At 41.4% G+C, this 15,466-nt stretch overlaps 1 protein-coding gene across 1 annotated transcript in view; it reads right to left on the bottom strand.

Moving 5' to 3' along the window:
• Positions 1-13,436, bottom strand: part of LOC124265543 (calcium/calmodulin-dependent protein kinase kinase 1-like) — a 38,062-nt gene extending 24,626 nt beyond the window's left edge. Inside the window, exons 1-9 of the mRNA XM_046700328.1 lie at positions 13,420-13,436; positions 10,101-10,239; positions 9,494-10,060; positions 6,498-6,551; positions 4,398-4,449; positions 3,762-3,920; positions 3,144-3,165; positions 1,244-1,332; positions 565-638 (exon numbers count right to left, since the gene is read on the bottom strand). Of these exons, the coding sequence (XP_046556284.1) occupies positions 565-638; positions 1,244-1,332; positions 3,144-3,165; positions 3,762-3,920; positions 4,398-4,449; positions 6,498-6,551; positions 9,494-10,060; positions 10,101-10,239; positions 13,420-13,436 (1,173 nt within the window). The remainder of the gene's footprint in view (positions 1-564; positions 639-1,243; positions 1,333-3,143; positions 3,166-3,761; positions 3,921-4,397; positions 4,450-6,497; positions 6,552-9,493; positions 10,061-10,100; positions 10,240-13,419) is intronic.
• Positions 13,437-15,466: the final 2,030 nt, after the last annotated feature.

Raw genomic sequence — 15,466 nt, 5'->3', positions numbered from 1 at the left:
TCCTAGTGTACTACAATGTTCTGTACCTCCATGTACTACATGCTGTCCTAGTGTACTACAATGTTCTGTACCTCCATGTACTACATGCTGTCCTAGTGTACTACAATGTTCTGTACCTCCATGTACTATGTGCTGTCCTAGTGTACTACAATGTTCTGTACCTCCATGTACTACATGCTGTCCTAGTGTACTACAATGTTCTGTACCTCCATGTACTATGTGCTGTCCTAGTGTACTACAATGTTCTGTACCTCCATGTACTACATGCTGTCCTAGTGTACTACAATGTTCTGTACCTCCATGTACTACATGCTGTCCTAGTGTACTACAATGTTCTGTACCTCCATGTACTATGTGCTGTCCTAGTGTACTACAATGTTCTGTACCTCCATGTACTATGTGCTGTCCTAGTGTACTACAATGTTCTGTACCTCCATGTACTACATGCTGTCCTAGTGTACTACAATGTTCTGTACCTCCATGTACTACATGCTGTCCTAGTGTACTACAATGTTCTGTACCTCCATGTACTATGTGCTGTCCTAGTGTACAACATATCCTCACCTTTATGTGACCATCATCAGTCAGCAGTAGATTGGAAGGTTTGATGTCTCGATGAACAATCTTCTGATGATGTACTGCAACAAATGTATATATTTAGCATGAAACAGTCTGTATATTGTTGTAATCAGTATGTGATCGTCCCCTCAAAGTAGCTATTGCCAGGAGCATGTGGAATCACTGCAGTGTAGTTAACCATCACTGGTAGAAACAGTCAGCTGGTTCGAGACTGTGGTACATGGAACCCACCATATGGTTCTTAGGCTCATGATATGTGAATGTATGATAGGTAGAATCCATGATATGCTTCTTGGGCCAATGCTATGTGAATTTATGATGGAAAGAATCCATGACACTGAAACGGTTAAGGCATTGTGCTTGTAATTATTATACATCTCTTTTAAAATGCTCATAGGATGCAGTTACCTTACCAGGTCCATCGTCAGCACAGATACAAGAGGGGTTAGCTGTACCAGCAGAAGGTCATAATCTCTATATCGGTGAATGAATTTCAAGTTAAATGACCTGTCCTAAATCTGGGGACAGTGGTTCATTTGATACTACAACTGGTGCAGAAGCCATCCATGTGAAGTCCACACCTGCTTCAGTGGGATTCCTAGTGTTACTACATGGCATTGTGTAGTCACTCATACTAGTACTCTGTACTTTTCTTCATACTTACAATATTCAATGCCGAGTATCATGTCACGAAAGTAGCACCAAGCCTGGTTTTCGGAAAAAGGATTTGACGTTGGTACTGCCATCACCTCCCTATAATGGAGAAGATGATGTACAAAAACAGCTTACATTATGTACATTGACCAAACAACAACGTACATGACAATGACCAAATAACATTGTGTACAGAATAATTGCTGCAATATGAGTGTTAGAGCCTTCATTTAAAAATGTCAAAGAAATTCATCCCTACCAATAACATTTACACCCACGGCGGTGTACAAAGCGACCTCTGTACTTAGGTGATGGTAACTCTCATATCTTAACATGGACTTACAGCCCTACCAATAACATTTACACCCACGGCGGTGTACAAAGTGATTTCTGCACTTAGGTGATGGTAACTCTCATACCTTAACATGGACTTACAGCCCTACCAATAACATTTACACCCATGGCGGTGTACAAAGCGATTTCTGCACTTAGGTGATGGTAACTCTCATACCTTAACATGGACTTACAGCCTTACCAATAACATTTACACCCACGGTGTACAAAGCGATCTCTGTACTTAGGTGATGGTAACTCTCATACCTTAACATGGACTTACAGCCTTACCAATAACATTTACACCCACGGCGGTGTACAAAGCGATCTCTGTACTTAGGTGATGGTAACTCTCATACCTTAACATGGACTTACAGCCTTACCAATAACATTTACACCCACCGGCGATTGGGATTAGGTGTACAAAGCGATCTCTGCACTTAGGTGATGGTAACTCTCATATCTTAACATGGACTTACAGCCCTACCAATAACATTTACACCCGCGGTGACCCTTAGGTGATGGTAACTCTCATACCTTAACATGGACTTACAGCCTTACCAATACAAAGCGGCGGATCTCTGCGATCTTAGGGTGATGGTAACTCTCATACCTTAACATGGACTTACAGCCCTACCAATAACATACACATTTACAAAGCGATCTCTGCACTTAGGTGATGGTAACTCTCATACCTTAACATGGACTTACAGCCCTACCAATAACATTTACACCCACGGCGGTGTACAAAGCGATCTCTGCACTTAGGTGATGGTAACTCTCATACCTTAACATGGACTTACAGCCCTACCAATAACATTTACACCCACGGCGGTGTACAAAGCGATCTCTGTACTTAGGTGATGGTAACTCTCATATCTTAACATGGACTTACAGCCCTACCAATAACATTTTGTACAAAGCGATCTAGGTGATGGTAACTCTCATACCTTAACATGGACTTACAGCCCTACCAATAACATTTACACCCACGGCGGTGTACAAAGCGATCTCTGCACTTAGGTGATGGTAACTCTCATACCTTAACATTTACACCCATGGTGTTGTACAAAGCGATCTACTTAGCTCCTAACATGGACTAACAGCCCTACAATGACATGGTGCTGATTATTTCACTTCATTTTGGGCTTGGTGAAATTCCCACCCTGATCAGTAGATGACAGGGCATTATATTTGCAGTACAGTACCAGTGGTTACAAAGGGGAACTACTTTCAAAAGGTATGCTGGTTGTTGTGAGGAATTAGTTCAGCAAAGAGTCAAAAGTCACACAAAACGTGAATTACAAATTTATTTACAGAAACAGAGTAACATTGTCTTACATATAGCTGGGGTGGCCACAGAGAGTCGGTACAACCCTCTGGGCTGAGGGCTTGAGCTAACCTGTGTTGGGGGTGTAAACCCTACTGCCTAACATTTGATCTATCAAATGGAAACGTTTTTTCACTCAAGATCAAGTCACACCATCTATCCGCTTTATCTGGATCTCTTAGGCCCACTGCTAGAAAGTAATTGATATACTTTAGTAACTGACAAAAATAGTCAGATATTAACTTACCCTTTTTCCACAAGTTCAAAAACTGCAAAAAAAAATGCATAAATGTCACAATCGTAACTTAAATGACACAGTTCATCTCAGACAAGTCAATATTATTATTATTATAGGATATTTCTATAGCCTACATATCCAGGCAACTAGTACATGCTCAAGGCACTGGTATTTTTTTCCCCCTCGATCTTTGGATGTCAATCTCAACTGCACATCTTATTATCAATCTCAACTCCCTGGGGATCATACAACTCTTGCAGCCACTAGGCGCACCGAGCTACTGCGGCTTTCTCATCCTAACAAGGTACCCATTCACAGCTTGGTGGACTGGAAAACATAGTCACATTACTTTGTCCAAGTTTACTGCGTGTTGGGGTACTCGCAACTGAGTGTTTGCATGCATTCATGTGGCCACCATCTGGTCATATACCAACAGATTTGTGGGTTCTTTTAAGTGCACAGGGTTGTGCACTGTACACTAGGGGTTGTGACAACACTGAAAGAGTCTGCACACAAAGTTGACTCCAAGATTCAATATGACAGATACATGACACGACAGAGGTCCAGTCTTCAGTATTTCATAGAGTATGCATGCAGTGTACATCAATAAAATAAACAGCTACTGACCCATGTACAAGTTGTCTTCTTCTGGGTCATCCAGCACTTCCACCAACTTGACAACATTAGGGTGATCAAGTTTCTTCAGGATTGCTATCTCTCGATAGACACGATCCAGAGGATTACTTGGACGGTTATTCTTACCATCTCGAGATGGGGGTGTGCGTCCTGGAACACAAACAACAGACATTGAGCTGTCCCTGACAAGTCAGTTAAACATACCCTTTGCACTCATGCATGTTTCAGAAGAAAATACATATACATATGTCTTCTTTTAATCTGTGTAATATATGCTTAAAAATTACAAAAAGATGTTATCTTCTCCGAAAAACGTCCTTGAAATTTGATCAACTTGACCAAAAGCTGGGCAACCGATAGTACTGTAGGGGAGAGGAGGGTATAACTGGAGAACAGAAGTCAAGTAATAAACCTCCTTAGTGTCCCAGGGAACAACCGGTATTGTTTGGCCAAGACTGAGCTATGAGGATGACTGCAAGTTCAAGCCCCATACTTTTCAGTATGATTTGTTGCTGTAGCAGCCATGGGAGAAATGCATACACAAATATCACTTCCCAAGTCATTGATGACATATAGTACTGAGGCCACATGACCTGATAACAAATACATGTATATAGGAACACTTACTGAAAAAACCTGCTTTTTTCATAAGCCGTTTCTTGGATAGAATTTTCATTGCCTGAAAAATAAAATAATAGTCTGTTATAAATCTTGTGCTATCTCCATACTCACATTCTCTTCTGTAAAACATATTATTTGAAAACATGACTGAATATCATTCGAATGGGAATATAATACACTCATGTCAAATAAATACACATTCCTCAAGATGATCATGTGAAGTCTGTAAGTCATCTTGTGCTGATAGTAGCAGTGAGTCAACTGTCAGGTCACAAGTCAGTATGTGGTATAACCACCTATACCATTGGCACTGGCTTCAAATGGTGCTTTGCTGACAGCATGATTGTTGCGGAAGTCATCAAACATTTAAAATGTTACAATCTAACATTTGTTCTAACATCCAACCCATTTAATACTATTCATAATATGATCTGCCTTCTGAAACATAACTGACTTATTTGTCAAGAAAATGTCTGTATGTCCAGTTGTAGATAATTAGCCCGGATCTATGTAAACATGGAGTGAAATAATTTACACATGAATATATCACCATATTTAAATTGTCATGGTGCCAGTGGTCACAGCAGTAAACAACACTGAGCCATACAGTCTTTGTACTACATTTTATACAGGAATAACGCTGGTGGCTGAGGATGCAGGGTCACAGCAGTCAACAACACTGACCCATACAGTCTTTGTACTACATTTTATACAGGAATAACGCTGGTGGCTGAGGATGCAGCGGTCACAGCAGTCAACAACACTGACCCATACAGTCTTTGTACAACATTTTATACAGGAATAACGCTGGTGGCTGAGGATGCAGTGGTCACAGCAGTCAACAACACTGACCCATACAGTCTTTGTACAACATACAGTCTTTGGTGGCTGAGGATGCACACGGCATTCATGACCCATAGGTCTTTGTACAACATTTTGGCTGAGGATGCAGCAGGGTCACAGCAGTCAACAACACTGAGCCATACAGTCTTTGTACTACATTTTATACAGGAATAACGCTGGTGGCTGAGGATGCAGCGGTCACAGCAGTCAACAACACACTACAGTCTTTGTACAGTCTTTATGCAGGAATAACACTGGTGGCTACATTTTATACAGGAATAACGCTGGTGGCTGAGGATGCAGCGGTCACAGCAGTCAACAACACTGACCCATACAGTCTTTGTACAACATTTTATACAGGAATAACGCTGGTGGCTGAGGATGCAGCGGTCACAGCAGTCAACAACACTGACCCATACAGTCTTTGTACTACATTTTATACAGGAATAACACTGGTGGCTGAGGATGCAGCAGTCACAGCAGTCAACAACACTGACCCATACAGTCTTTGTACTACATTTTATACAGGAATAATGCTGGTGGCTGAGGATGCAGCGGTCATCCATGGCTGGCATTACTTCAGGTCACCAATACACTTTACTGTTGCCACACAGAGTGGCCTTGATGTTAAAGGTCATCAAACAATGTGAGAAAAATGGCTTTAGTAAAGTTATGTTTGACATATGAACTACCCATGCACATACTGGCAATACTGCCTTAATGAAGCTATTATCCAGTTATTTCATTGGAGACCTTCAAACTGACCTTGACATTTGACACAACTTCAACTACATATGAGAGGGTTGAGTTAATCATGCTGAATCAATCATAAGTGGTTGCATAATGCTTAGGTTTCTCATCAGATTTTAATTTGATGAAGATTTATCGATGAATAACATGAATCATGTGATAAGTGTCATCCAATTCCAAATACTCAAGTAAATATGTATTCAAACCTTTTTACACCTAATTAACAAACTTGACCTTCAAGCTCAACCTATATGCTCCATCCAGCTGTGGTGGTGCCAGAATTTGGCAGCCAACTTTTTCCTTGTTTCTACTTTTTGAAGTTCTGGTAATTTTTGCATATAATCATGAGCACATGTGAATGAAGGAATTTTTATAGGTACAGTTTCTTCTTTAGAAAGGACACAAACCTTTGCAACCTTCATGATTTTGAGAAACTTGCTCATGTGGCAATGTTGATGTTTTTGTAAGACTGACATGTCGACATGACCACAGAGACAGAAAGTATGTACTCACATAATGTGTCTCATCCTCTTCACTGAACACCAACTTAACAATTCCATATGAACCCTGCAACACATGCAGAAAGTACTATACACAACAGTACACAATAGATGATGTCTGACGGTGGTCCATGCCAAGGCTGTACGAGGTGTCACCGATGTGTGGTTTAGCTTGTGTCATGCTTCATCAATGAAAGAAATGTAATTGATGACAGTTTTTAAAGACTATACAAAATGTAAAAAATATATCAGATCAATGCTGCCACATCAGCCCTCACACACACATCAGCTCTCACACACACATCAGCTATCACACACACATCAGCTCACACACACATCAGCTCACACACACATCAGCTCACACACACACATCAGCTATCACACACACATCAGCTCACACACACATCAGCTCTCACACACATCAGCTCTCACACACCTCTCTCACACACACACATCAGCTCTCAAACACTCATTATGCACAAAACACCAATACAGATCTTCTATGGCCACCCCAGATAGAGAAACAAGCTGAACCTACACGTGAACAACAAAGTTGGCTATTACTATGGATTCTGTAACTTGCAGATTTCGTCCAGTTTTTGAAATTCGAAAAAGGAAAATATAGTTGGATTAAAGCTCCATTTAGGTGAAACCAGTTGTATTAATAATATCATAAGGTTAATTGAGAAACTGGTTGCCATGGAAACAATTGATTTCCACATTTAAACTGAGAATCAACAAAATCAAAAGAGACTGGTAGTGTGATATCATCCTGAACAGTTTCACATTAATAAGTCATACAGTTTGAGAGCTGCTATTTTCACATTAGCCAGACCAATTTGATAGAATATTTATTAATGGAGGGAAGCTAAATATATATATATTTAAATGTGAATGCCATTAAAACTAATTAACCAACTAACAACTGTTAATGAAACAACTGTTTCAGATGAAAAACTGGATACACAATAGATCAAAACTGGATGAACACTGGATAAAAGTTGATGAAAACTGGATAAAAGTTGGATAGACAAGAAGTATGCTGCTGTCAGACAGTTACACAACTCCTGTTTCAGATACACGCTCCTGTCACATGACACACACTTCTGTCACATGATACACACATCTGTCACACCGATACACTCCTGTCACTATTACACACACCTGTCACACCGATACACACTCCTGTCACACTGATACACACTCCTGTCACACCGATACACACTCCTGTCACACTGATACACACTCCTGTCACACCAATACACACTCCTGTCACACTGATACACACTCCTGTCACACCGATACACACTCCTGTCACACCGATACACACTCCTGTCACACTGATACACACCTGTCACACTGACACACACTCCTGTAACCAATACACACATACCTGTCACACCGATACACACTCCTGTCACACCAATACACACTCCTGTCACACTGACACACACTCCTGTAACCAATACACACATACCTGTCACACCAATACACACTCCTGTCACACCAATACACACTCCTGTCACACTGATACACACTCCTGTCACACTGATACACACTCCTGTCACACCGATACACTCCTGTCACACTGATACACACTCCTGTCACACTGATACACACTCCTGTCACACCAATACACACTCTTGTCACACTGATACACACTCCTGTCACACCAATACACACTCCTGTCACACTGAACACACACACCTCTCACACTGACACACACTCCTGTAACCAATACACACATACCTGTCACACCGATACACACTCCTGTCACACCAATACACACTCCTGTCACACTGATACATGCTTCTGTCACATTGATACATGGTCCTGTCACACTGATACACGCTCCTGTCACACTGATACACACTCCTGTCACACCGATACACACTCCTGTCACACTGATACACACTCCTGTCACACCGATACACTCCTGTCACACTGATACACACTCCTGTCACACCGATACACATTCCTGTCACGCTGATACACACTCCTGTCACACTGATACACACTCCTGTCACACCAATACACTCTTGTCACACTGATACACACTCCTGTCACACCAATACACTCTTGTCACACTGACACACACTCCTGTCACACCGATACACTCCTGTCACACCGATACACACTCCTGTCACACCGATACACATTCCTGTCACACTGATACACTCCTGTCATACCAATACACTCTTGTCACACTGACACACACTCCTGTCACACCGATACACTCCTGTCACACCGATACACACTCCTGTCACACTGATACACATTCCTGTCACGCTGATACACACTCCTGTCACACTGATACACACTCCTGTCACACCAATACACACTCCTGTCACACCAATACACACTCTTGTCACACTGATACACACTCCTGTCACACCGATACACACTCCTGTCACACCGATACACACTCCTGTCACACTGATACACACACCTGTCACACTGACACACACTCCTGTAACCAATACACACATACCTGTCACACCGATACACACTCCTGTCACACCAATACACACTCCTGTCACACTGATACATGCTTCTGTCACATTGATACACGGTCCTGTCACACTGATACACGCTCCTGTCACACTGATACACACTCCTGTCACACCGATACACACTCCTGTCACACTGATACACACTCTTGTCACACCTATACACTCCTGTCACACCGATACACATTCCTGTCACACCGATACGCACTCCTGTCACTCTGATACACACTCCTGTCACACCAATACACACTCCTGTCACACTGATACACACTCCTGTCACACCGATACACACTCCTGTCACACTGATACACACACCTGTCAGACTGACACACACTCCTGTAACCAATACACACATACCTGTCACACCGATACACACTCCTGTCACACTGATACACGCTCCTGTCACATCGATACACACTCCTGTCACACTGATACACACTCATGTCACACAGTTACACACCACAGTCAAGGTACCACTACTACTGTTGCTGCTACCTACCTTTCCTATTTCATCCTTCATCTTGTACTGATTGAGTTGAATGTAGCCATCACTGTCTGAGACTGACACCCGATGTGTCTCCATAGTAGGTTGTCGACGAAGGCGAGGCGAGGCAGTAGGGGAGCCATATGGCGAATATGGAAGGGAGGGAAATATTGGTCTCTTTGCATTAGATGTTGTCAGTCGATCTTCAGAGTAACTGTAAATAATCTTTGGAGCTCGCTTAGAGTTGACACAACCATGAATATTGTAGTCTGAATTATCACTAGGACTACCAAGTGTTGTAAATGAGGAGCTGGTGTGTACGTCTGATTCCACCTGGGAGTCAGCAATGTAGTTCACAAAAGTGGGCACATTTAAATGTCCTGTTGCATCAACACATGCGATGCTGTGACGCCTGGCAACATCCAGTTCCTCTCGGAACACACTGCAGTCGATATTGTCTTCGTTTTCACTTGTTGAACTGCGACCTGAGTCACTTGTAATATTAGAACTTTTTCTTTGAAGTGGAAACTTTGTATGTGAGGAATTAGCTTGCTGTACAAATGTTATTGGTGTAATCACCCCCTGAAGAATCTAGATTCTCCTTGACACCCTCTATCTGTACTGTCTGCGTAGTTTGCTGCTGAGTCCCTGAGGTAGTGGTGATGACGACGTTGCGGATGTTCTCCTCTTTCTCCTCCTGAGAAACAGACCTGTTGACCGCGTCATCAGGAGTGTCCTGGCTCTGGTCAAAGTGACAGTTTCTGAAAGCAAGAACAAAGTCACTTCAGATGTATGACCACTGGGCATCATGGGGCTTATCATATTCTACAACCACCGTAGATTGGATCAATATGGATTGGACACATATCCCTACGCTCTGAAAGTTAAACAAGAATCAGTACAAATGTTACATACTGAAGTCTGTAAACAGTGATTTGATACATCAACAAGGTTGCAGAACTCTCTCCTAACTTAAGTTAGTTATGCAACAAGTAGGATACAAAACCTGAACATTCAATAGACTTCACACAGCAAGATCCTTGGTCTCCCTTGTTATGGACAAATCAGCATTGTAGGTCAAGGTCGGGAGCGAATCACAAACTACTTTCTCATGATGGGCTACTGCGGAGCACCAGATAAAGTTATGAGTATATATAGTTTATGAAAACACAGGAGCACCAGATAAAGTTATGAGTATTTTATGAAAATAAGCATTACTTAACCATTATGTTACCTGTTTTGCTAGGCAAAGCATAAATACAATGGTCACCAGTGTGACAATTTACAAAACCTTGGAACTGTTTACAGTCCAAATGTTAATTAGTTAAACTTTGGTCAGAGTGATTATTGTCATTTCGTGCATGATGAAGGCTTGCATGTAGGTTGTTCAGATATACTACCACAATGCATCATAACACAGACTTGCATGTACGTTGTTCAGATATACTACCACAATGCATCATAACACAGACTTGCATGTAGGTTGTTCAGATTTACTACCACAATGCATCATAACACAGACTTGCATGTAGGTTGTTCAGATTTACTACCACAATGCATCATAACACAGACTTGCATGTAGGTTGTTCAGATTTACTACCACAATGCATCATAACACAGACTTGCATGTAGGTTGTTCAGATTTACTACCACAATGCATCATAACACAGACTTGCATGTAGGTTGTTCAGATTTACTACCACAATGCATCATAACACAGACTTGCATGTAGGTTGTTCAGATATACTACCACAATGCATCATAACACAGACTTGCATGTAGGTTGTTCAGATTTACTACCACAATGCATCATAACACAGACTTGCATGTAGGTTGTTCAGATTTACTACCACAATGCATCATAACACAGACTTGCATGTAGGTTGTTCAGATTTACTACCACAATGCATCATAACACAGACTTGCATGTAGGTTGTTCAGATTTACTACCACAATGCATCATAACACAGACTTGCATGTAGGTTGTTCAGATTTACTACCACAATGCATCATAACACAGACTTGCATGTAGGTTGTTCAGATTTACTACCACAATGCATCATAACACAGACTTGCATGTAGGTTGTTCAGATTTACTACCACAATGCATCATAACACAGACTTGCATGTAGGTTGTTCAGATTTACTACCACAATGCATCATAACACAGACTTGCATGTAGGTTGTTCAGATTTACTACCACAATGCATCATAACACAGACTTGCATGTACATTGTTCAGATTTACTACCACAATGCATCATAACACAGACTTGCATGTAGGTTGTTCAGATTTACTACCACAATGCATCATAACACAGACTTGCATGTACGTTGTTCAGATTTACTACCACAATGCATCATAACACAGACTTGCATGTAGGTTGTTCAGATTTACTACCACAATGCATCATAACACAGACTTGCATGTAGGTTGTTCAGATTTACTACCACAATGCATCATAACACAGACTTGCATGTACGTTGTTCAGATTTACTACCACAATGCATCATAACACAGACTTGCATGTACGTTGTTCAGATTTACTACCACAATGTATCATAACACAGACTTGCATGTAGGTTGTTCAGATTTACTACCACAATGCATCATAACACAGACTTGCATGTAATGCTTGTTCAGATTTACTACCACAATGCATCATAACACAGACTTGCATGTTGGTTGTTCAGATTTACTACCACAATGCATCATAACACAGACTTGCATGTACGTTGTTCAGATATACTACCACAATGCATTATAACACAGACTTGCATGTAGGTTGTTCAGATATACTACCACAATGCATCATAACACAGACTTGCATGTACGTTGTTCAGATTTACTACCACAATGCATCATAACACAGACTTGCATGTACGTTGTTCAGATTTACTACCACAATGCATCATAACACAGACTTGCATGTACGTTGTTCAGATTTACTACCACAATGCATCATAACACAGACTTGCATGTATACTACCACAATGGTTGTTCAGATATACTACCACAATGCATCATAACACAGACTTGCATGTACGTTGTTCAGATTTACTACCACAATGCATCATAACACAGACTTGCATGTACGTTGTTCAGATATACTACCACAATGCATCATAACACAGACTTGCATGTAGGTTGTTCAGATATACTACCACAATGCATCATAACACAGACTTGCATGTACGTTGTTCAGATATACTACCACAATGCAGTATCATACAAAGGTTTAGGCCAGTCTGCTGAGCTACCACTATGACATCTGTTATAAATGTAAGCAATCAGGATTGTGTACAGATAACCTCCAGCAGTGAGTTATATCACCTGTATACGATCAATTATTGACTACTTGTCAGTGTCTAACACGCTCCAGGAAATAATCAATACGGATTTGTGTACTCTGCCCAATAAAACAATTACTGCTGTTACGCCAGACGGTAACACTTATCTATGGAGCCAGGCTTCACTTCCATGTACACGCTCCCTTCTGTGAAGTGACAACCATGAACAGTGCCATACAGCTCCATAGTAATCCATGAACAGTGCCATACAGCTCTATAGTAAACCATGAACAGTGCCATACAGCTCCATAGTAATCCAGGAACAGTTCCATAAAGCTCCATAGTAATCCAGGAACAGTGCAATACAGCTCCATAATAAACCATGGACAGTGCAATACAGCTCCATAGTAAACCATGAACAGTGCCATATAGCTCCATAGTACAACCATGAACAGTGCCATATAGCTCCATAGTACAACCATGAACAGTTCCATACAGCTCCATTAAGTACAACCATGAACAGTCCCATACAGCTACACAGTACAACCATGATAATGACAGTAGACCCATGCCACCACAATGAACTCTGCCAATGCACATGTTTCAGGTACTTGGACTGTACGAGTGTGTATTGTTGATGGGCACACCTACCTGGGCTGAGCCTTCATCCTTGGACAGAATCTCTTGTAATACAGCATGCACTCCAGCCTTACTGAATTACATGTACACTGTTATTGACCAATTCAATAAACACCTCAGTGAAAATGGAGGCTTGTCATAAATAACTCCTAAACCAATACCCCAAACTACACTTGTGAGATGTCAAGTTGATGCACAGTTGGCATGTGCTGCTGTCTGCAATGCCATCTGTGGGTCCAACCTCCATACTTCCTGGTCCCATGGGACATCTGCAGATCACACAGCTGTCAAGCAGAATCAATTCAAGCATACTCAAACAAAGCAAATGAAATTGTTTCACATGGAGAATCACAAAGTCATGTGGCTTAACTGCAGGTTTATTGATGAGTGTCCCGCCAGGTTATCAGTGCTATTCCCATCACAAGTTCTTCATTATACACAAACCATCCAGGCTTTCCAACATCGTGTATCAGATGAGTCCGCAATCCCAGCGCTTGAAGAGTCACCAGTAATGAAACTTTGTGGGTAGCAGATGGTCCACATAGTCAATTTCAGTATTTAATGTCCTTGTTTACAACACCTGACCCCAGATTTGTGGCCATACAGCAAACCTTGTGTGAGTGCCATCAACCTATACGATGTCCAGAAGGCAAACCAGAACAAGCTGTTTCTCTGTCTGCACATTCTGCTAAACATCTCACATGGTTCCCACATCTGCCTCCACACTATGACTGAATGGTGTTGTCCTGTATAACAGTCAGCACAAAGTGCAGTAATGACATGTGAGAACAACACAACTTACAAAGCTCTGCTCCTAACACACATACATCACAATACATAATTCATAGGCCATGGAAACAGCAGATATAAGACCATTCAGTTGCCAGTGGCTACAAGACAGGGGCCGTACTATGCTGGATCAGAAGGTGGTTTGTGTAAAACTCGTTAACAATCCTGGAGTACTGGAGTACTGGAGGATCACAAATTGATAAATCTACTGAGGAGACAAGAGTATCAACTTGAAATTCAACTAAAAGAAAATCTGCACAAGGCTAGATCAAGTTCCCTACACAGGACACATACTATAATTATAATAAAACAAGGGAAGGGTTAGAGCCATATCCCACAAAGGTGGTTGCTACTGGAGACATGCCAAGATGACAAAAGTGGGATACAGCATGTACCAGCATGGGTCAACTACTTGGTGACATTTCTGCCAAGGCTACCAGATGTGGACTTTATATAAAAATGAATCAGGAGATGTAATCCAGTGAATAATTTTGAACTGAAACAGTGAGTACATACATCTACCAGAATATTTAACACAGATTACCCAGAATATCCATAAGGCGAATGAATGCTGACAATAGCGCAGCAACCAATGGCCACCAAATTCATTGTACATGAAAGAAGAATATTATTCAATGGAGTTGTATGATAAGAAGTAGAGCTTAAGTTTTTTGGATCATAAGAAGGCATACATTATCAGAAGAAGGCAATGTTAACAGAGGTGGTGCCTTGCCTTTATATGAACCAGTGAATTACTATATCATCATGTCTACCAGTTGGGACAAGGTAGACATATTGCCATAATAAGCTTGGAAAAGCTATCTGGTAGACCCACACATTCTGCCCAACAAACAGTCCGTTTCTAGCTACCACTGGCAGGTGGCCACAGATGGTCTGCACCAGTAACCATACTTTATTACTTTAGGTACCGGTGGGATATGGGTTCACAGGATGTAACATAGAATACATAAATAATTCTGTGACAACTAAACAACACGACCCTCACAAACAGTAAATGATGTATATACCTGGATAGGTGGGTCACATTGGGTCAATATTGCAGTTCTGTCCTGGATAACTGGGTCATTGCAGTTCTGTCCTGGATAATTGGGTCACATTGGGTCAATATTGCAGTTCTGTCCTGGATAATTGGGTCATTGCAGTTCTGTCCTGGATAATTGGGTCACATTGGGTCAATATTGCAGTTCTGTCCTGGATAATTGGGTCGCATCAATATTGCAGTTCTGTCCTGGATAATTGGGTCGCATCA

Source organism: Haliotis rubra, unplaced genomic scaffold, assembly GCF_003918875.1.
Source record: "Haliotis rubra isolate DU_JTF1 unplaced genomic scaffold, ASM391887v1 Scf983, whole genome shotgun sequence".
In the NCBI taxonomy this organism is placed as follows: domain Eukaryota; kingdom Metazoa; phylum Mollusca; class Gastropoda; order Lepetellida; family Haliotidae; genus Haliotis; species Haliotis rubra.
This window is presented reverse-complemented; position numbering and strand designations above follow the sequence as displayed.